Below are 24,760 nucleotides of genomic sequence, written 5' to 3'. Positions count from 1 at the left end.
GTTTTCCATCAAGTTTGACAATGATTCGCAAGTCTTCAAATGCTAGGAAATAGGCTTAAAGTCTCACAAACCCTAAATCTCTACTCAAAAATGTAAAAACAATGTTCTAGAACGTAAAAGATCAAAATCCCAGAATTGAACAATATGGGAACTTCTTCTTTTCTTTTGAAGGTTATATTTATACGTTCCTAGAATTTCAGCATGGAGTTCACTCAGCGATATAAGTCGGGCTCGCTGAACTGGTCGGCGATACGCCGACTGCTCATTTTCTCACTTTCTTTTATTATCTTTTCACCACCTCTTTTCTGTAACTTTTGGTGATCGAGATCGACATGGCCGAACTACTAGTCTGCTCTCCAAGTTGGTCGTTTCCATGGGCTGGCATGCTGGAACTTTGGGTGACTTAAGGTCCACTCGGCGACTCACCAAGTGGCTTTTGCGAGTAGCAACTTTGCTTTCCTTTAACTCTTTAGCATTTTTGCTCCTATTTGCATCGTAATGTCCTTGTCTTGCTCTTTTTCCTTTATTGCTGCATATTAACATTTTAACATCAGTTATGAGAATAAAAAGGCATTGAGGACCCTAATTCCCTAAATATTAAGCCATAAATAAGTCGAAATCCCCGTCTCATAAGTGACCTCGATGAAAAGGGAATGCAACCCACTATAAAGGTTGCAGGAAGAAGACACCTAGTCCAGCCAAGAGTAAGATTTATCTCTGAATTTGATTTTTCCTTGCATGTTTCGAGTTATAATCATTTTTTAATCTTATAGATTACACAACTCAGTGGATTCCAGACATGAAAAAATTCCACCTTATGAAAGGTTCCGTGATAATGCTAGTCCGGAGAGATTTTAGGACTATCAAAGGATGGGTTTTTGCTGGGAGAGGAATGGAGAAGAAATCGGTGGACTTCTATAATCAGCTCGGGAAGTTTGAATGGGGTCCATTGGTGGAGGCTCTCCCTCCACGGTGTTCGGGATGGGTATTCTATTCTATACTTTATATTATGCGTTAGGATGACTCAACCCTATCATATGTATTTGATGAGTTGATGTCTTATGGATGTTTACACCATAAATAAGGTACTAGGAGTGCCATATATTTCATATGAGTGCAAGTTTCGACGAATAGATATGAAATGACTGAAAGACATTCTGATCGAAAAGGAGTCTAAGGATCAAATCTAATGGGCTAGTACCGATGGCATCACAAGCACTTACTTTACAGTCAATGCTAGGAGATGACTGAACTTGGTGTCCTAGAGAACCCGTATGTTGGGCGACCTTACTAACATTACCTACCATCACGCTTTGGTGTAGCCTACGCCATAGATGGAATTAATATGAACATGGGTACACAGATTGGGCCAAAGTGGAAGGATTGCTACTGAGGCAATAAGAAATGACATTTCCTTACCGATATAATGTCTCCACTATGCGGGTGAGTTGGGGTTTCCCTAGATGATACTGACATGGAGTTAGATATGGATGCCCTCCTTCAACCGTTGTTGGGCTACGGGTGAAGGTGGTTGCCTCCAAGGGGTTGAAGAAGAGGAAGGTGAGTGAAGTAGAGAGAAATCGGGTTACTAAAGACTCTATTGATGATAACGACAATCCTGTCCCTTCTTCCCAGTCTCAGCCCCCAATCTGTGGCAGCCGCCTAGAGGAGGACTTAGTCGTGGTTAAGCAATTTATGAAGGGTGCCTCTGCCAAAGTCGTAGCCCCACCTTCCTTTGCCCAAGACTATGTTCCGCTCCGTAGATGCGCTCTCGGGACCACATAGCTCAATTAAGAGAAAATGAAAAGGCACTCTGTGGACCACATATTTGCTCGAATGTCTAAGACCATAAAGGACATATTTAGATGTGTCATACCTGATCAAGATCTCTATCAGCTCGAGTAGAGAAATTGCGAGAGTTCCTTTTCTTGAGTGACACAGAGGCTGAGGACCCCACCTTTGTAGCCCTTGATGGTTGTGAAGAATTCGTTTAGAACCTCCTCCCTCCATCTTTATCTTATACTATAGTTCACCCCTATTTCGGGTATGTACTAGACATCATTTCCCTTTTTTATTTCATACATTGATGCTATTTTAACAACATTAATTGTATATGGATGCTAAGTTTATTTAAAGAGATTTCCATTATTTCTGTAGTTACTCCTAACTAAAACTAATGATTCAAAAGACCCTAGGAAAGAAAAGTTAAATAAGTGATAATAGGCAGGGATTTTGTCCCACCCCTCCCGTTATAGCGTCTTACACAACACTATTGTAGAAGAAATTCTTACTATAGTGTGATCATTGTAGCGGTCAATCCTACTATGGCAATCCCAATGGCAACAGTCCAGAAATTAAAAATTTCTGCAAAGTTTCCTTATTCTCACTCCCTATTATCATTGTTAACCCTTGAAATCGCATCATAGTCTTAAATAGTTACAAGACTAACCAAAACAATGCATAATTAAGAGTCTAGTACCACCTTATCATAAAACTAGTTATGAATCACACTATAAATTGGTTCATCACATCATATTCCTGCTATCATACAAAAATAGACCATTCCCTCATGGTTCCCAATTAATCCCGACTATCCTAAAACTGGAGTTTCCCCACAGTCACAATTCCTTTTGTCCCCTTACCTATGGCAAATCGATGCCCAAAATTTAAGACAAAATTTGCACTTAAACCAAATAGCAAGTTATCACCAAGGCCCATCACACATAACCAAGTTATGACCTTTCCCTAACCTCATTTTCATAATATTCTAGGCAATTACACCTCACACTATGAAGTCATTCAAGTAATAAAATGCACATAATTACAATCTCAAGCTTCATCACTAAATCAAGTCATGTTCATTACACTCAATTCGTCTTATGGATGACTGTTAGCCTATCATCCATGCATTTACATAGCCCTTAGGCCAGATACTAGTTGGAATAACCTTCTTAATTCCAACTTCCCTTGCTTATGTCCTTTTAGCCGGACACAAAAACATTCAAATTTTTATGAGATACCAATTGGAATTTGGAGATACCCATTGGACTCAACCCATACAAGGAAGCAATAGATCACATGAAAGGTGTGTGAAAGTGGAACTATTTCTCAAAATGCTTCATATCTTCCCAATTATTAGATTTTGGACATCAACAAACCAATCTGGGGAACTCTATATGATATTTTCTCTTGTACAAGGAGGCAGATAAGTTAGTCTCTGATACCAAATTTTCATGACCCAACTACTACACGGACACCTACTCTAAAATCTAGATAAGAGAACTCTTACCACCCAAATTAAAACTAGTAGCATGGAAGTAAAAAAACATGATATTTAACCTTAATAAAATGAAATAATCAATTTCAACCTTAAATACAACATAAAGGTTTTGCAAATACAATAGAAACTCCTTTCTAAGAACTAGTTTAACCAGGTAGAACGATTTCTAAGAGAATACCCATAAGGAAAAGGGGAGTAGAAGTAATAACAGATCATCATCATCTTCACCAAAGACACATCACTAATCATGCCATCAGACTATACCAAGTGGAATAGCAAGAGTAGTATCATTACAAATAACATGTAATGATAGGCGTCATCGATTGTCCCGAATCCACCACATAATATCTTGTAAATAGCTAGAAGAAACATAAAACTTGAAGCTATACAACCCAGTCTTATAACAACCACTCTTACTACCAGGTGTACTACCTCTGAAAACAAACATTTTATCCCAACCCTCCCTACCTCATTCTACTGCCAAACTCCACTATTAGGAGCCATTCCACCCTCTGAACCTATCATAACCTAACCCCCTATCATATGAATTCTTCCTGGACCTACTGATTTTACCAAACACAGGAATCATGCCAAACATAGGATACGATGCCAACGACCCTGGACCTTGGGCCGTTAGCTACTTTAGTCGACCACCTACCAAACTCTAACTTAACTGACTTAACTCATACATGATTTAACACACCTATCAAGCAACCTACGCTACCCAAGGATCCATAAGACATCATCTACGTTGTTTAACAAGCAATTTTGGTCTACACAAGAATAGCTCTAGCAATTAAACACAATAATCTGACAACTTATAGACCAACACACAGAAGATAATCTAAGCATGTATTATGTGTGGTACCCGAGCCAACCAAAATAAAATTTGTACCATGTATGGTACTCAAGCCAACCATAACAAAACATGTACTAGGAGTTATAGCCAAGCCAATCGAAAGATATATCATACGTACCTGAGCCAATGAAAGTCATAGACATCACATCAATCACACAACAATAAAAACAATACACACTTGTAAAACAACAAGTATTTAAGACATTCATTACAGGAGATTGACAACCGGTTATCCTTAACATTCATTCCCATATCCGCCAAAACACAAAATATACAAGCGATACTAATGAAACAGTTAATATGCACACATAACGTAATTTAGGAAACAACCATCACCTACAATAACTATGGTCCATTGTCCCAGCTTACATGAACTTTCCCACATAGATTCCTGGCTCATTTAGTTAGCACATTAATAGATAAAGCTCATTTCTAGACCTATTTATGAGTACACATTCTTCCCCAAAAATCCCTTTCTATTATTTATAACCAGCTTGAAAGTCCTTCATGACCCCACAATCCCTTCACACTTAATCATTATAAGTGCCATGAATACATCTCAAATCTGATTAACTAAAGATTGATTAACAACCATAAAATAACCACCCACCGTCAGTTATAGAGTCAATACTACCTGCTGCACTACTTTTCCATCCTAAATAGAAACAACCAACACATTTTAGCCATCTAGACTCTATGCCCAAAGGCCTAAGTATGAAATCTCTCGACAGTCTATAACATATTATGTATTAAGAAATAAGTATAACCAGCTAGTTAACCCTAGCTGACCTACGCGCCAAACAACTACTTTGAAAGTCTGTAAAAAGAATTCTTAGCCAAGTGAAGGAAAATTCTAAGTGGAAGAAGGCTTGAATGCCATGGGTTTACCCCATTCGAGCAGAAATCCTTCCTACATATTTATCCAAAGCTTTTAACAATTGAAGATGATAATTCCAATTCTAAATATGTTTTTTCTAGTTACTGCTTATTTTAGCAAAAATAATTCCCAATATAGCGAGATGACGTCAGCCCAAGCCAAATTTCAAATTCAATAATTTTCTGTCGTTTCATCCCAATTTAGTTTTGATAGTGTATTTCAATAATTTCTAAGACCCCGCAACAATGAGTCTTTAAATAACGACTGAATAGGTCATTACAACTTTTAGCCGACATTACAATTTGTCTAAAGTCCTTTTGATCCTACTATCAAATGCTTTGATTGATTTAGTAATACATTATTGGCAAGCCTAAGCTACATTTTCATATGTCTTGAATTTATTTGTGAGAGTGAGAGACTTGATATACTCATTCCATGTTGATATTGTATATATGATTAGTGAAAAAGAAAAAAAATTGACCATTTGGGTACTTGATAGTTAAGACTAGAAATTTAATGGTTTCAGTAGGTGCATCTTAGCATGTTAACCCTATATATGTGATAAAGAGTCAGGCTAGTCATTGTGATGTTTGCATGATAAGTCTTGATATGGAAGATTGTGCTTGAATGAGTAAATTACAAATCATGATTAAATTGTCTATGCAAATCAGATTTTGTGAGTAGCCTTGTCTAACTAGCAATAATGAAATAATGGGTCCATAGAGTATAGGATGAGTTGTTCGAGGATGAAAGTATGGTGGTGATCTGGAAAGTATTTACGCATTCAAACATTGCATTTTACCCATATTTTAGATAAGTCTTGAGTTTAATCTTGTGAACATCCATGTGGTTATTAATTATATTATGTGATAAGCTTATGGACTTTATTTGGATAGTTCTAGGAAAAAAACAAGAAAAAATTCATATGATGGATTAGAACGCAAAGTAATGTAATTTGAACTAAAACAGAGCAAAATTTGCTACAGAACCTTGAGATGAGCCTCGCGCTGCACTTGTTCAAGAACTAACTTTAGTGACTCAACGAAAGGAGGCAGGGCTAAAGATGGACCCCGCACCACATGGTAGTGCCTCTCGCGATTGGACCAACACTACAACCCCTTGTCTACCGAACTAGGTTTGACCCATTCAAAGCATAGTCCAACATTTTGATGATATTTTTAGAGTTATGAATCATTAGTAGATGATTACAACTTTGTCTTAGAAATTAGAATATATTGTTCTTAGTTCTTAGAGTTTACTTTTTAGTTTTAGTATATTATTGTGAAACGACAAGATTCTATTACAAGAGGTGTCTTAATCAAATGTTTCTATTATTTTCTTTTACATTCATGTTCTCTAGTAGTTTAATTTTTTATAGTTATTGTTACACCCCGTAAATTTTTTGAGCTAAGACTCGAACCATTCTTCATTGTGAGTAAAATTTTACTAAGGAATTTAAAATTTTCTTAGGTTTTAGGGTCGCTAGATGTAGCACCTTGAGTTCCAAAAAGAACTAAAGTGAATTCCTTCAAGTCATTCCTAGGTTCTTTTAAGTTTTGGATCAACTTCAAACGACCATAACTTTTAGCACAGAATGAGTTCAGACACCCATAAGATATCAAATTTAAGGTATTAGAATTATCTTTCCAACACCGCCAAGTTTGCTAATATTTGAGCTTGTATGCGGGAGATATGTATGTTTGTAGTCGGAATGTCCAATTAAGGAAAGTTACCGAAAAATATGAGGGGTATTTTGGTCTTTTCGTTACCCAATCAACTTAAAACGAATTTTAGTAATATTTTGGGGATAAATCTGATTTCGGTCAGTTTTCATAAACCCAAACACGCTTAGGGTTTTAGAAGAGAGTTCATTCAAGTCAAACCTAAGTTCTTTTATGTTTTGGGTCAACTCAAACGACGATAACTTTTACCACATGATGAGTTGGGAGACCCATAAGATATCAAAAGGAAGACCGTTGAGTCCTCTTTCCAACTCCACCAAGTTTGCTAATTTTCAAGCTCGAATGAGGGAGATATGCATGTTTGAAGTCAGACTGTCCAATTAAGGAAAGTTACCCGAAAATATGAGGTGTATTTTGGTCCATTACTTACCCAATCAGATTTAAACATTTTTAGTAAGGTTTTAAGAGTCTAAACTGATTGTAATCAGTTTCTTTTATCCTAAAGTATGCTTAGAGTTTTTAGAGGAGTTCAAGAAGAGAAAAGAAGAGAAAAGAGGAGAAAAGAGGGAAGGTTCAAGGCATTGATCAAGATTCCCGCGATTCTTCGAGTGATTTTGCCAAAGATTTTATCCTAATAGGTATGTAAGTTTCCATAGTGTTGGGTTTGTTCACCCACATGCCAATCATGAGTTTATTTTATGAATTTCATCCATGAGATTGAGTATATTGATAATCTTGTTAAGTTCTTTAAGTTTTGTGCTTCGATTTTTAAAATGAAGTCCTTCTTGAATTCTTAAGTTGAGAGTTGTGAATGAGTACTGTTCTTAGTGGATTTTTAGTGTGAATTTGTTGTAATTAGATTGTGTTTAAGGATCCAAAAGAGTTTGGAGGAGATCATTTGAGTTTAGACGAGGTAGGGCCGAAAAAATTGTAGAAAATTTGATCGGATTCGTCAGGAACGTGGCTGGGGCAGTGCAGCCCTGTTGCACCTGAGGGGCTGGCACCATGTGCCTGGAGTGCGCCCCAAACCAGCCTCAGAGGGCTGGCGCAATGCGCCACTGCTGCGTTAGGGACATCAGGTCCTTCCCGCATCTGTTCTTCATTCCGTATTCGATCTTTCAAAACATGTCTTCACTCTCTTAGTGAGTTTCACTATCCAAACTGCATCCAATCATCAAGAAATCCTATACATCAAGTCATGATCCTTGAATTCATAATTGAAATTCAAGGAAGAGTTAAGGGTAGAGTTCAAGAAAGTCTTTGCGTTAAATTTAGAATCCTTCTATATCAACTATCGATTTGAGTTCTTTAAAAGGTTTCCTTCAATCCCTATTGATTCTAAACAATCTAAACTACTTCTAAACATCGAGAAATCATTCATAATATGAATCATAACATTGAATTTCTGATTCAAATTCAAGGTAGAGTTAAGTCTTGAGAGTTCTACCGGGTTATATTGAGAAAGTCCTTTCGAGTCTTTCCGGGTAGTCTTTCACAATTACTTATATATTGTTTCAACACTAGAGTAAGTGAGTATGAGAAGGAGGGGAATGTATTCATGAGTCTACATTATCATTGAGATCCTTGAGTCAAGTTGTTCATGCCCATAATACCGTTTGATTTCCATAACTTTATTTTCTTTGAGAGGAGTAGTATCTTCAAGTTCTAAGTCTTGAGTATTGAGTTCCTAATCATTTTGGGATTATATTTCTAATCTTGGGACTACTACATGTTACCCATGAAGGTCCTTGAGTTGAGTAGTTCATGCTCATAATTCCGCATGAACCCTGTGAGTCGAGCAGTATTGAGATGAGAAGTATCATTGAGTCCTTGAGTTGAGTAGTTCATGCCCATAATTCTGCATGAACCCTCTGAGTCAAGCATACTTAAGATGAGTAGTATCATTGACTCATTTAGTTCTGGAGTTGTTGAGTTCCAAGTATTGATTTCTATGCATGGTTATAGAAAACCTTAAATTGAGGCGTTCATGTCCATAATTCGGCATGAACCCTATTTTAAGAAGTATTTTTACAAATTATTTTAAAGTCTTGAGCACTGAGTTGAGGAAGAGTAGAGCTGAGTTCATATTCTTTTAAATGATATATTGGAAATAAGTATTCCCAAGAGTTAATGTTTTTACATTTAAGTTGAGATGAAACTGGGATTTCTAAAAGAGTTTTGAGCAGTTTGAGTACCATATCTCTTAAGAGAAAGATTTTTGAGTAATAATCTCAAAACATAGAAAGGGTTATGGTTTAAACATATGAGCTAGTATTATTTTGGAAGTAGTATTAGCACCGATATCGGGGAGAGTTCAGACAACTCAGAACCCCATAAATCATGTAGCCAACGTGGTAGAAAGGGTCATACTTTTTATATGATTCCTTATTTCTTTTTAGCATAGACTAGTGGATCCACTTATTAGAAGGTTCTATACCCTAGCAAAGTATAGGACAATTTTGGCAGCATGGGCTAGGTGGTGTATTATCACATAGCTCATAGTGATGATTGTCGTTTAGAGAATCTCCCACAGAGTTACTTTGTATTTTTATATACAAATAGAGTTTTTATTGTATTTTCATTCAATTGAGTTATTATTGTATTTATGCATACAACTGAGTTATTGTCTATTATCTTAAAAGCTTTCCAGATATTGCATCTTTTATTGTTGCTGAGTATCTTAAGTTTGATCAGTTGAGTATCTTGAGTCAGAATTGAGTACTTTATTATTGAGTTGAGCCCTACTTCCCTGAATTGAGTTGAACTATATTTCTCTGAGATGAGTTTAACTATGTTTCACTGAGTTCAGTATCTTATTGTTGAGTTGAGTATCTTATTTTTGAGTTGAGCTATATTTCTCTGAGTTGAGGGGAACTATGTTTCATTGAGTTGACTGAGTTGAGAAGAGGTATGTATGTTTCTTGTCCATCAATTGAAGCTTATGTTTATGCTTTAGAATTCCCTTACATGCTCGTAAATTCAATGTATTTACTCCATTTAACTTGCATTATTTTATGATGCAGATACAAGTATTCATGGTCATCAACAAAAGCTTCGTTGATGCCATTTCAAGATAGCTTTGGTGAGCCTTCTTACATTCCGGAGGGTTTCACCTTTATCTTACAGTCAATAGTTTTGAGATGTCGTGGCTCTTGTCCCAATATATTTTTTGTAATAATAGAGGCTTCATAGATAGACAAAGTTGTGTATCTTCAGTATGTATATTATTTGAGTTGTTTTTCACAAACTTTGAGCTCGTCTATTGAATATTGTTTAGAATATTTTAAATTTGAGTATTCGAGTATTTGAGTTATTGAATTTGTTTCAGTTTTAATCTTTTGTATGCTTGAGTTAATCTTTCGCTTGTAGTCAGCCAGGATGAGGATTCGCTTGGGGACCAAAAATGGTTCTAGAGTGCCAGCCACGTCTAGGGTGTAGACTCGTGTCGTGACAAACTTGGTATAAGAGCACATAGTTTAAGTGTCCTAGGGTGTCTATGAAGTCATGTTAGTAGGGTCCTGGTTATGTTTGTGAGGGCCCCACTTCTATAAATGAGGGACTACAGACACTTAAGAAAAGTTTCCCTTTTTTCATACTCTTAATTGTGCAATAGAGTTATGCCATAGAGACTTATTCTAATTCGTGCGTTCTTATATCCATTCGACTACCCCATATACTAGTGGTGGTTGAAAAGCAAAGTCAGTTCCTTATCGATAAGTTGCTGTTAGAAAAATCTTGAGGAATTCATGAGACTCCAGAAGGGCTTACAAGAAGCCTGGGAGTGAGTTAAGTGTTGAGTTTGAGAAAATGCACTCATATTCATGTGAATCGTGCATTTGAGCTAAAAGTGAATTGTACTCTCTTCTCTATTACCTGTTTTCAGTTGATATCCTTATGAGGAAGTATGTTTAGAGCTTGGGTAGTTGTTTCATCCAAAAAGGTAGCATGAGTTACGAAAATGTGAGCAGTAGTAGTGAAAGTGCCCAGAGTTAGAGGAAAGTGTGCAGAGGTTCAGTAATCAAAGGAAAGGAGATAACGATGGAGAAGATTATGTTATTGCAATCATGCACCCAGTCAGTTATAAGTGATGAGTTCCTTTATGAGTCAAACAAGGAATAGTTACTAGTACGCATGAGATAGAGTATACGCTTAAGCAGAATAGAGTTGATGCCGATGTGCCATCGTGTTAGAGGAGACTAGATACATGTGTTGAATAAGAGAATAGAGTATTCGTGAAGTGATAGATCTAAGCTAGACTTATGATTTGTTTGAGAGGGTCATGATGTTCAGAAGGTTATAGAACCGATTAAGTAATGAGGTATTATAAGTGGGAAATAGTACTTAAGTTGTAAAAATGGGATCTAGACCAACTTAGATATGATGGAATAGGTCCATAGCTTTCAAGTGTCAACTTTAGACCTAAGGGGAAGATGATAAGATGAGGAATCAAGTAAAAGTGTTGAGAATAAGATAGTAATGAGTTCAAAGGAGTACGGGAGATATCTTTTCAAAGGTTCTTTTAGTAGTGGAGTGATGTTAGAAGGAGAAGGTTAATGATTTTATCGTGATAATTATGGTGTGATATTTCCATCTGAGGTTATAAATTACGAAGAAGATGAGGATGAGGTTTAACCATGAGAAATAGCTAAATGAAAGTCCTTAGTTGGTTCCGAATAGTAATGCAGGAAATTCTAGTTGGTGTGGTAGAGATGATGAGAGAATGAGAAATTCTTAAGGAGCTGGTTAGTAGGAGTACATGGAGTTGTTAGAATGCTAAGCTTGAATATGGTGTTGATAAACATTAGGTGTTTCTTGATATGAGCCCAATGGTTATTAAATGTGGTGGTAAGGAGTAATACTCTTTTGATGATATTCCCTATAAAGAGGTATAGAACCCGAACCTTAGGATTTGGGTTAAGCTTGAATACAACAAGGGCCGGCGTGCCATTAAACTCATACCTTGGTAAGAAAAGTCATGTACCCTTGTGGGAACTATGAGTTGCAGCCAATGAGGTATGGTATAAGGAAAGAACAGTAGTTGAGTAGTGTTGCTAAGCTTAATATTTAGCAGTCATATTACCCCAGGCATGGTATTCCTATTCTTACTTCATGCCCAGATTTCCTTTGTTTTAGATGAAGTAACTTCAGAGAGAGTGTGACTATGTTAACAATAGAATCGTTCTTGTCTTAGGTGATATAGAAGGTCCCAACTCTTGGTAGGAATCAGTCCAGCATATGTTAGTAGGAAAGTTCATGAGTCAAAGAGATAGTAAGAGTAACCCCATTCCATACCCAATCCAGCCGTCATTCGAGGATGAATGATCCCAAGGGAGAGATAATGTAACACCACGGAATATTTTTGAGCTAAGACTCGAACCATTATTCATTGTGAGTAAGATTTTACCGAGGAATTCAAAATTGTCTTCAGTTTTAGGGTTGCTAGATATAGCACCTTGAATTCCAAAAAGAACTAAAGAGAATTCCTTCAAGTCATTACTAGGTTCTTTTAAGTTTTGGGTCAACTTCAAACGACCATCACTTTTACCACAAGATGAGTTAGGAGACCCATAAGATAACAAATGAAAGGACTTGGAATCCTCTTTCCAACGCCGCCGAGTTTGCTAATATTAGAGCTCATATGAGGGAGATATGCACGTTTGAAGTCAAGTTGTCCAATTAAGGAAAGTTACCAAAAAATATGAGGGGTATTTTGGTCTTTTCCTTACCCAATTAGCTTAAAACAAATTTTAGTAATATTTGGGGAAGAAATCTGATTTTGTTAGTTTTCATAAATTCAAATACGCTTAGCGTTTTAGAAGATAGTACATTCAAGTCATTCCTAAGTTCTTTTAAGTTTTGGGTCAACTTCAAACGACCATAACTTTTAGCACTGGAAGAGTTAGGAGACCCATAAGATATCAAAAGAATAATCTCTGAGTCCTTTTTCCAATGCCACCAAGTTTGGTATATTTTGAGCTCGTTTGAGGGAGATATGCCCGTTTGAAGTTGGACTGTCCAATTAAGAAAAGTTATCCAAAAATATGAGGCGTATTTTGGTTATTTCCTTACACAATTGGATTTAAACGTTTTTGGTAAGGTTTTAGGAGTCTAAACTGATTGGAATCAATTATAGTTGTTCGTAAAATACACTTAGGGTTTTTAGAGGAGTTCAAGCAGAAAAAAGAAGTGAAAAGAAGGAAGGTTCAAGGCATTCATCAAGATTCTTGCGATTATTCGAGGGATTTTGTCAAGGAATTTATCCTCAAAGGTATGTAACTTTCCATAGTGTTGGGTTTGTTTGCCCACACACCAATCATGAGTTTCTTTTACGAATTCCATCCATGAGATTGAGTATACTGATAATCTTGTTAAGTTAGTGAAGTTTTGTGCTTTGTTTTTTTATAATGAAGTCTTTGTTGAATTTTTGAGGTGAGAGTTGAGAATGAGTGTTGTTCTTGCTGGGTTTTTGGTGTAGACTTTGCTGTTAATTAGGTTTAAGGATCCAAAAGAGTTTGGAGGAGATCATTCGAGTTTAGACGAGGTAGGGCTGAAAAAAATGAAGAAAAGTTCATCGCATTTGTCAGGAACAAGGCTGGGGCGGCGTGCACCTGTTGCGCCTGAGGGGTTGGCGCCCTGTGCTTGGAGTGCGCCCCAGACCAGCCTCAGTCAACTGAGGGTTGGTGTGGTGTGCCACTTCTGCGCCAGGGACGTCAGGTCGTTTCTGCCTCCATTCTTCGTTCTAAATTTGATCTTTCAAAATATGTCTTCTCTCTCTAAGTGATTTTCACTATCCAGACTACATCCATTCATCAAAAAATCTTATATATCAAGTCATGATCCTTGAAGTCATCATTCAAATTCAAGGAATAGTTAAGAGTAGAGTTCAAGAAAGTCTTTGAGTTAAATTGTGAATCCTTCGAGATCAACTATCGATTTGAGTTTTTTAATAGGGTTCATTCAATCCCTATTAATTCTAAACACTCTAAACCTCTTATAAACATCGATAAATCATTAATAACAAGAATCATAACCTTGAATTCATGATTCAAATTCAAGGTAGATTTAAGAGTTAAGTCTTGAGAGTTCTTCCGAGTTATTTCGAGAAAGTCCCTTTGAGTCCTTTTGAGGAGTCCTCTACAATTACTTATAAATTGTTTCAAGACTCGAGTAAGTGAGTATGAGAAGGAGGAGAATGTATTCATGAGTCTACATTATCATTGAGATCCTTGAGTGAAGTGTTTCATGTCCATAATTTTGCATGAACTCCATAACTTGATTTTCTTTGAGAGGACTAGTATCTACAAGTTCTAAGTCTTGAGTATTGAGTTCCTAATAATTTTGAGATATATTCCTAATCATGGGACTACTACATGTTACCCATGAAGGTCCTTGAGTTGATTAGTTCGTTCCCATAATACCGCATGAACCCTATGAGTCGAGCAGTCTTGAGATGAGAAGTATCATTGAGCCCTTGAGTTGAGTAGTTCTTGCCCATAATTTCGCATGAACCCTCCGAGTCGAGCCCTTTTTAGATGAGTAGTATCATTGACTCCTTGAGTTCTAGAGTTTTTGAGTTCCAAGTATTGAGTTCTATTCACGGTTATTGCAAACCTTGAATTGAGTCGTTCACATCCATAATTCGGCATGAACCCTATTGTAAGAAGTCTTTTTAAAAATTGTTTTCAAACTTGTTTTAAAGACATGAGCACTAAGTTTAGAAAGAGTAGAGCTGATTTCATTTTCTTTAAAACGATGGGAACTAAGTATTCCCAAGAAGAAATGTTTTTACATTTAAGTTGAGAGGAAACTGAGATTTCCAAAATAGTTTTGAGCAGTTAGACTGCTTTCTCTTTTAAGAGAAACATTTCTGATTAATAATCTCAAAACACAAAAAGCGTTATGTTTTTAAACATATAAGCTAGTTATATTTTGGGACTAGTATTGGAAACTGATATGGGGGAGTGTTCAGACAACTCACATCCCCCATAAACCATGTAGCAAACGTGGGTAGAAAGGCTCACACTTTTTAGATGATTCCTTATTTTCTTTTTATCATATACTAGTGGATCGACTTAGTAGTAGGTTTTATACCCTAGAAAAGTATTGGACAGTTTTGGCAACGTGGACTAGACGTTGTATCTTCATATAGCTCAAAGTGATCGTTGTCGGTTAGAGAATCTCCCATAGAGTTACTTTGTATTTTTATATACAAACAGTGTTAATATTGTATTTTCATACAATTGAGTTATAATTATATTTTTTCATACAACTGAGTTATTGTCTACTGTTTTAAAAGCTTTCCAAATATTACGTCTTTTATTGTTGCTGAGTATATTGAGTTTGAGTTGAGTATCTTGAGTCAGAATTGAGTACCTTATGGTTGAGTTAAGCCATATTTCCCTGAGTTGAGTTGAACTATATTTCTCTGAGTTGAGTTGAACTATGATTGAGTGAGTTTAGTATCTTATTTCTGAGTTGAGCCATATTTCTCTTAGTTGAGAGGAGCTATGTTTCATTGAGTTGAGTTGAGTTGAGTGAGTTGAGAAGAGGTAAGTATGATTCTATTCCATCAGGTCAAGCTTATGGTTATGCTTTAGAATTCCCCTTACATGCTCGTACATTCAATGTTCTCATGCCATTTGGCCTGCATCATTTTATGATGCAGATACAGGTATTCAGGTATTCAGGGTCATCAACAGAAGCTTCGTTAATGCGACTTGCAGTTCCATTCAGCTTTGGTGAGCCTTTTTATATTCCGGAGAATTTCACCTTTACCTTACAATCAGTAGTTTTGAGTTGTAATGGGTCTTGTCCCGATATCTTTCTGTAATAGTAGAGGCTTCATAGATAGACAAAGTTGAGTAGCTTCAGTATGTATCTTTTTTGAGTTGTTTTTTACAAACTATGAGCTCATCTATTGAGTATTCTTCAGAATATTTTATAGTTGAGTATTTGAGTTAGTGAATTTATTTCAGTTTTATTCTTGTGTATGCTTGAGTTAGTCTTGCGCTTGTAGTCAACCAGGATGAGGGTTTGCTTGGGGATCAAAATGGTCCTCGAGTGCCGGCCATGTCCAGGGTGTAGACTCGAGTTGTAAAAGTTATTGTTTGTCATTATTTATTGTTAAACTTAAAGCATGAATAGTGATAACACATTATTTGCAACAAATATATTTTCATGAAGGGATAATCATTGTGTATTAAGTTCCTTCTGCATGAAAATATTCTTCGAATGAGTGAAAATACTAAAAAGAACTTTACTTTATTCTTACTTGGTTGATTAAAGAAGTGAAGATTAGGAAAAAGGATCATCAATGGGGATTTGGTAATACCAACCACTATGTAATAACTTGAGCTTAAGAGAGGATAGTTTACCTAAGATATTTGATGAATGGACAAATTAATTTGACACCCAAGTGCAAAAAGAGGGCTTCGATGATATTATCTTAATTGGGCCGAAAGGCTTTATGAGACTGATGAGTCAGAGATTTCGACTCATTTAGGGCTTAATATCTAGAGTTTTAGTGTCCTCAATGCCTCTTTTAAGCTCTAAATTTATGTTTAAATGCTAATTTGCAGCAAAGAAGGCAAAGGAACAAGGCAAGCACATTACCGGGCAAAAAGGAGCGAAAAAGCTGAAGAAAAACAAGTTTGATTGTCAAGACACAGGGGTACCCCCTAAACGTAACATGGCATACTTGACTCCGAAGGGGTCTCATACAAGCCCTTAGCATAATCATAAACAAAAAGTCATAGAAATGATGCGGAAAAATTTAAAACTTTTACAATCAAAGTCAACTTGTTTTTCGTAAACGAAGATAAGAGTCTAGACCTTGTCTCAATCACCATCTAATACAATAGAGAATACAAATAGGTCACATGCCCTTTACATCAATAAAGTCTCAAACATAGAAAGTACAATAGAAGCTAGAAATGAATAATGTCTTTTCCTCGAACCATGAGAACTCACCAAGCCTAGGAAATAGTCAACCCAAGCTTCACTTGAAATAAGAAATGCATCTCAACGAATGGAACCTACACTCATAGTAAATGTAAAAAATATGGGTTAGCACAAATAATGTACTAAGTATGGAAGCCATGCACAAAAATCCTTAAGACATGCATAAAAGGGACATTTAGTTGAAATCATGCTATTATCAATTTTAAAAGCCATTATGCACATTTATGAAGAAACTTAAGTCAAACAAACATACATGCAACCCAAAGCCATACTAGTGAAATGCAAAGGTAAGATCTGATAACCTACCAAATGCTAAGTATCACATTTAAGTCACCAACAACATACATATCTTACTTTTGCCTCATCCATAACCAATATAAATAAGTAAGGAGTTATTCATATTCATAACTTGTAACAAGTGAAGTCAACCTTCACATCCATGCATATCTTAGATACATAATCCATAAGTCTTCATAACATAAGAGAACCTCACCATAACCCCTCTTAAAGCCTACTTGTGCAATGAATAAGTGAAGTCCCATACCCCCACTCATACTAAGTAGTACCTCTTAAGAAGTCATAGTTAAAGTCCATGCTCTTATCATATTTAATATTCATATCATATAGGAAAAATAGCATTAACCGACATAGACCATGTGAGCTACATTGAATTCGGTGTTCTACCCCCACATCGAAAAGAGGTGTCCTACTTGCCTAAGGTAGAACGTACATTTTAGCTTTTAGGTGGATCCACTAGCTAAAGACCTATGTGGGCACATAGTTATGGGATAAGGAGATTCCTACTAAAAACCCTAACAACTAACCTGGAGGTTTCCATATCATAAGATAACCATAGTGGGAACCCAACTCCTACGTGAAGGAACCCATCTCATACCCATATCCACTCAGTGCTAAGCATAATTCCCTTTAGAATTCATATTAGTCTTTACTTAAGTTCATGGTCATGAGAGAATGCACTAGGCACTCAACCAACATACATCATAATAGCTCATAGATTCATTAGGTGAGGATATCCTTTCAACCTCAAAATCATAAACATATGAGTAAATCTTTCACATCATATTTATAGTGTGTTCATGAGAATGATCTTTCAATCAACACAACAAGCTTATCTTTAACATATATTCATACTTCATACATAATCAAGTTTATAGGTATATGGAAGAAGGATCTTGAATCAATACCACAATTACACAATAGTCACAGGATCATCACTATCTAAGTGAATGACATGTTCATATACAATCCTCATCAACATGTATAAACCCTAACAAGTTTCCCTTCAAGGCTATAAATCAAGATCAACCCTAACTTCTAGAATTACTACACTAGATAGAGGGATATCATGATTCAACAACTAAATCAAAGTAAACATAATCAATTGTCAAGCTCCTGTCATAAATCAAACAAAACCCTAGTTCACAATTTAGGAAGAAGGAGAAATCATGAGTCCAAGGGAAATTTTCATCATAAAACATCAATACTCCATTAATCCAACCATAATTCATCATAACCAACCATAAATAACCAATTGAAAATGTTTTAGAAGGAGACCCATAGCAATAGATTGAAAACCCAAAATATGGGGGATTTGGAATCTTAAAAATATAGTTTGAAGGGGCTCTTTGGATGATAGCTACCCAAAGATTAAAAGCATCCATACCTTGACTAAGAAACTTCAAGAAATTTGGGTAAGAACCTTTGGAATCCACAAACCCTAGCTTCAATGGCTCATTTCTTCTTCTTTGTGTTTAGAGAGAGAAATATTGAGAGAAGAGGAAGTTTTTTATTTCAATTGGGTGTTTGAGTATAATGACTTAGAATAATATATTTTGACTTAAAAACATCTTATATACTTCCCCTAAAAATACTCAAAAAACCCCATTTTAATTGGACTACAAAGGAAATTACTTAGTTAACCCTCATTTATTGAACCCCGTCCAGGCACCATGAGCCACTCTACGAGCCGTGGTGAGGACCATGACCCGTGGTCCATCCCGTGGAGTGTGACGCAGTGAATAGGAAGTGGTTCCTTAAGCTCACAAGCCCAAGGCATTACCACAAGGGGATCCATGATCTGTGGTGAAGACCACGAGTCGTGGTCCCTCACGTGGTCCTTAAGGCAGTGGCCTTGCCACTTGGGACCTTTAGCTCAACGCCTAAGGCAACTCCTTGAGGCCTCCCACGAGCCGTGGTGATGGCCGTGGGAGTTCAGGTAGTAGCTATGATTTTGGGTAGCTTCTCACCTTTGGCCAAGGCAACTCCACAAGGCCTCCCACGAGCCATGGTGATGGCCGTGGAAGTTGGGGCAGTAGCTAGGAGTTTAGAGCAGCCTTGGCCCTTGGCATTAGCTTGCCCCTTTTGCTTGGCAATTGCCCCTTAGGACTTGACCCTTAAAACCCTTTTTCTTGATGTTCATCCTCACGTTTAGGCTCTAGGTTAACCTACCATTTTTCTATAGTGTTACATTATCTCCCCCTTGGGAACATTTTTCCTCGAATGACGATTTAGACACCTTACGGAAATAAAGACTCAAGACTAGCATCCCATCGTGCATGCAACATAACAAAAATGCACAATTTATAGGAGTAAACATCAACTCCATCTCAAGGCATAATCAATGCAATCACAAGGAAATAGGGAACTACATCTACAACCCATTATACACAAAATTTGTCATTTCATATAAACATGGGAGGAACTACCTTCTCCAACTCAAAGAAAGCTCAACACAACAATATGGAGCCAACATGTCATTTCATCAAAATCATAACTAAGCATATTCATCAATTCACCTCATGAAGTCAAATATGCAATCATCATACTAAAATGCAAATCAACATAACATATAAATCATGAAAACTCAATTTATGCTAAACATGAATTCTCACAAGAACATGCATATCATAAGGAAATCATAAAGAGCACTTATAGCACACTTGACTTCCAAAACACCAACTCAAGAAAACAACTTACCTCAAGTTTGGATAGGTGTAAAAGGAAAAAGAAGAGGATAGCGGGACATCATATCGGCCTCGGCCTCCCATGTAGCACCTCAACTAAGTGATTCCTCCAAAAAACCTTAACGGAAGCTACTTCTTTGTTTCTTAACTTCTTAACTTTCCGGTCTAAAATCTCCACCGGGACCTCTTCATAAGAAAGACTCTCATCAACTCCCAAACCCTCTAAAGGAATGATGGATAACGGATCACCAATATACTTTTTGAGCATAGAAACATGAAATACAGGGTGAACCGGAGCCAATTCATTTGGCAAGTCTAATTCACAGGCACCCTTCCCAATACACTTCAAGATTTGATATGGGGCAACATATCGAGGACTAAGCTTCCCCTTTTTACTAAAGCTCATCACACCTTTCATAGGTGAGATTTTCAAGTAGACCCAATCACCAATCTCAAATTCTAGATCCCTCCTTCAAACATCAGCATAAGACTTTTGCCGACTTTGGGCCGTCTTCAACCTCTCTCTAATGAGTCGAACTTTTTCAATGGCCTCATAAACTAGTTTGGGACCAATTAGAGCAAATTCTCCTACTTCAAACCAACAAACCGGAGATCTACACCTCCTACCATATAGGGCTTTAAACGGAGCCATGGCAATGCTTGAGTGGTAACTATTGTTGTAGGAAAACTCAATCAATGGGAGATGGTCATCCCAACTACCCTTGAAATCTATCACATATGCCCTCAACATGTCCTCTATGGTTTGAATGGTGCATTCCGCTTGACCATCCGCTTGAGGGTGGAAAGCGGTACTAAGCTTAACATTGGTACCAAGCCCTTGAGGGGACCCCATGCAACTTCACTATCTCATAGATGTACAACTTGGCATAGTCTTCCGCCGAAAATGAAGTTTTGACGGGAGTAAAGTGGGCGGACTTTGTCATTCTATCAAAAATTACCCAAATAGAATCATGTTGCCTTCGAGTATGAGGCAACCCCACCACAAACTCTATATTCACATCCTCCCACTTCCAAGTGGGAATATCTATATATTGGGACAAACCTCCCGGCCTTTGATGTTCAACTTTAACTTGTTGACAATTCGGACATTTGGCCACAAAACCCGTTATATCCTTCTTCATACCATTCAACCAATAGACTTCCCGTAGGTCACGGTACATCTTGGTGGCTCCCGAATGAATAGAATACCGCCAACCAGGAGCCTCTTCTAAAATTTACTCTCTTAAGCCATCAACATCCGGAACACATAATCGACCTTGGGACCTAACCACCCCATCTCCCCTTTGGGAGAAAGCCTCAACGGACTTGTTGAGTACCGATTCTTTCAACTCCATTAGTATGGGATCAAGGTATTGTTTAGACTTCACATCAACCACAAAGGACGATTCGGAACTATGATGGACCATAACTCCACCATTGGTGGAATCCACTAGTTGGACACCTAACCGGGCCAACCTATGCACATCACGAACCAATTTCTTCTTCTCATCTTCTACATGAACCACACTACCCATGGGCAATCTACCTAGGGCATCCACAACTACATTAGCTTTGTCGGGGTGGTAAAGGACACTCATGTCATAATCCTTTAAAAGTTCTAACCACCTTCTCTGTCAGAGATTCAAGTCTTTTTGGGTAAACACATATTGAAGACTCTTGTGGTCGGTGAAGACATCTACATGGACCCCATATAGGTAGTGCCTTCATATTTTCAAGGCAACCACCACCGCCGCTAATTCGAGATCGTGAGTTGGATAATTCTTTTCATGTACCTTGAGTTGCCACAAAGCATAGGCAATCACTTTACCATGTTGCATAAGGACACATCCCAAACCCACTCAGGAAGCATCACAATATACCACAAACCCATCAGTACCCTCCGGTAAGGTCAACACCGGAGCGGAAGTAAGTTTATATTTCAACTTTTGGAAGCTTTTCTCACAAGCCTCCGACCACACAAATTTAGCTTTGTTTTGAGTCAATGCCATCAACGGAGAAGCAATGGAGAAGAAACCCTCAACAACTCCTATAGTAATAGGACAAACCCAAAAAGCTTCTAATATCGGTAGGAGATAGAGGTCTTGGACAACTCTAGACCGCATCCGTCTTCTTAGGATCTACCTCATTACCCATGCTCGGCACAATATGACCAAGGATGGCAACCGACCTTAGCCAGAACTCATACTTGCTAAACTTTGCATACAATTGGTGGTCTTTAAGGACTTGCAATACGATCCTCAAATAATCCATATGTTCACCCTCACTTCTTAAATAGATAAAAATATCATCAATAAAAATGAACACAAATGAATCAAGATATTGCCTAAACACCATATCATTAGGTCCATGAATGTCGCTCGGGCATTTATTAACCCAAAAGACATAACAACAAATTCGTAGTGACCGTACCGGGTCCTAAAGGCCATCTTGGGAATGTAAACCCCTCTTACCCTTAGTTGATGGTAACCCGAACGAAGATCTATTTTGGAGAAATAGTTGGCCCCTTGAAGTTGATCAAACAAATCGTCAATTCTAGGGAGAGGATACTTATTCTTTAGAGTCACCTTGTTCAGTTGGTGATAGTCTATACACATCCTATGGGATCCATCTTTCTTCTCTACGAACAATACTGGAGCACCCCATGGAGAGATGCTTGGTTGAATAAAGTCATTGTCTAACAAGTCCTTGAGTTGCTCCTTCAACTCTTTCAATTCGACCGGAGCCATTCTATAGGGAGGGATATATATGGGTTGTGAATCTGCCAAAAGATCAATGTAAAAGTCTATTTCCCATTCGGGAGAAATGCCAGGAAAGTCATCGGGAAAGACTTCTGGAAACTCACTCACCATGGGGACTGACTCTAAAGAAGGGACCTTGGACTCAACATCCATAACCCTAACAATATGATACATGCACCCCTTGGAGATCATTTTCCTAGCTTTTAGACATGAAAGAAATCGACCTCTAGGAATAGAATTCTCCCATTTCCACTCTAAAATTGGCTCTTTTGGAAATTGAAATTTGACCACCCGGGTCCTACAATCTATTGAAGCATAACATGCATGCTACCAATCTATGCCCAAAATTACATCAAAATCAAGCATGTCTAATTCTACCAAATCAACCAAAGTGAATTTATGAGACAAAGAAATAGGACAACTACTAGAGATTCTTTTCGCCACTACCGAGTCACCAACTTGGGTAGACACCAAAAAAGGTTCTAGTAACTCTTCAAGGAGCACTTCAAATTTCATAGCCACAAAAGGTGTAACAAATGATAAAGTGGCACCGGGGCCTAATAATGCATAAGCATCAATGGAAAAGACATGCAACATACCCGTTACCATGTCTGGGGAGCTCTTTTGGTCACCTCGGGATTGAAGAGCATAGAAGTGGTTCTTCTTGGGAGCATTGGAATTTGAACCACAAGGAGGGACTTGCTTGCCCTCTCTTCCTTGAGCCCTTAGCATGGGACAATCTCTCTTCATATGGCCACTCTTCCCACAACTAAAGCAACCATCTGTGCCAACTAAGCACTTGCCATCATGTGTTTTGCCGTACTTTGCACAACTAGGTCTTTCAACATAAGAGCTACAACTATTACCTCATTGTGGCTTAAGGTTAGACATCATATCTTTGTTGACCTTTGGAGCACTAGAAGATCCTTTGTTGGAAAACCTTCTCTTAAACCTTGGTTTACCTTGAACCTCAAATTTACCCTTGGAAGAATTCCCATCATCGGTCCTTGCCCTCTTCGATTCTCTATTCACTTGCTTGAGCTTTTGTTCCTCAATTTGTTCGGCATGAACCATAAGATGTGAAATATTCATACTTGGGATGAGCATTACCGAACGACATTTATTGACTACCAAGTCGGATATCCCTATAACAAATTTGTTCATCTTGGCCCTAGAGTCTGCCACTAAGGTTGTAGCATACTTAGACAATTGGGTGAACTTAAGGCCATACTCTTTCACACCCATACCTTCTTAGCGAAGTTTGATGAATTCTTGCATCTTTTGTTCCCTCAACTCTAACGGAAAGAACCTATCAAGGAAGGTCGACTTGAACAATCCATAATCTACCGGGCTCGCTCTTACGGGGCTCTCATCCTTCCATTGCTCATACCAAACTTGAGCCAGATCCTTCAATTGGTAGGCAGCTAGTTCCACCTTCTCTTGTGGAGACACTCCCACAGCATCAAGCACCTTAAACATTTCATCAATAAACCCTTGTGGGTCTTCATCCACTTTGGATCCATAGAACATATAGGGATTCATTCTTGTGAAATCCCTAATTCTTGAAGTTGTTGTACCTGCATTGGGGTTCACATGAGCTCTAGTATCCCTAGTTACTTGAGTCGTTAAAGCATGAGTCAATGTTTGGAGAGCCGTCCATATTTCCACATTTGACATAGCTCCCTCATCATTAGGAGGTTGAGGAACTTGACGACCTTGGGGAGGAACTCCCTCATTCACAATCTCCTCTTTCACCCTCCTTCTTATTGCGCTTCTTGTAGTCATATCCTATATGCATAAGAAAAGGGTTAGAAAAAGGACTTCATAGAGTTAAAACTCTAAGGCACGACTAAAGAGTTATGAAAGAGGTGAAAATTGCTAAACATCATATAGCCTCTCATTCATATATGTGGCGCGCTTCACACTTATGAACAAGACTCTACTAGACGTGGTTAATGAGACATCATCAGAGAATCATTCTAAACCTTGTGCTCTGATACCAAGTTTGTCCCAACCCAGGGGTACCCCCTAGATGTAAAACGGCGTACTTAACCCCGAAGGGGTCTCATACAAGGCCTTAGAATAATCATAAACATAAAGTCATAGAAATGATGCGGAAAATTTTAAAACTTTTACAATCAAAGTCAACTTCTTTTTCATAAACGAAAATAAGAGTCTAGACCTTTTCTCAATCACCATCTAGTACAATAAAGAATAAAAATAGGGTCAAATACAATTTACATCAATAAGGTCTCAAACATACAAAGTACAATAGAAGCAAGAAATGAATAATGTCTTGTCATTAAACCATGAGGACTCACCATGCCTAGGAAATAGTCAACCCAAGATTCACTTGAAA

At 37.6% G+C, this 24,760-nt stretch overlaps 2 protein-coding genes across 2 annotated transcripts in view; both read right to left on the bottom strand.

Moving 5' to 3' along the window:
* LOC125822765 (uncharacterized) overlaps nucleotides 1-24,760 on the bottom strand; it is a 409,485-nt gene that overhangs the window by 284,379 nt on the left and 100,346 nt on the right. The gene's annotated exons all lie outside the window — the stretch shown is intronic.
* LOC125823000 (uncharacterized) lies at nucleotides 22,770-24,186 on the bottom strand. The gene is made up of 3 exons (XM_049502456.1): nucleotides 23,711-24,186; nucleotides 22,861-23,260; nucleotides 22,770-22,775 (listed from the first exon to the last, which is right to left on the bottom strand). Exons 1-3 carry the CDS (start codon nucleotides 24,184-24,186, stop codon nucleotides 22,770-22,772), a joined length of 882 nt encoding a protein of 293 aa, XP_049358413.1.

The sequence above is a fragment of the Solanum verrucosum genome, unplaced genomic scaffold (genome assembly GCF_900185275.1).
Source record: "Solanum verrucosum unplaced genomic scaffold, falcon-dt-bn FXZP01000104.1, whole genome shotgun sequence".
Lineage (NCBI taxonomy): Eukaryota > Viridiplantae > Streptophyta > Magnoliopsida > Solanales > Solanaceae > Solanum > Solanum verrucosum.
This window is presented reverse-complemented; position numbering and strand designations above follow the sequence as displayed.

What these genes read in the sequence shown, in the direction of transcription:
- LOC125823000 (XM_049502456.1), bottom strand. Translation starts at nt 24,186, where the DNA reads ATGACTACAAGAAGCGCAATAAGAAGGAGGGTGAAAGAGGAGATTGTG. An exon ending in AAGTCGACCTTCCTTGATAG is followed by an intron (nt 23,261 to 23,710) that starts GTTCTTTCCGTT and finishes ATGAGGTAATAG; the next exon opens with TTGTAGCTCTTATGTTGAAA.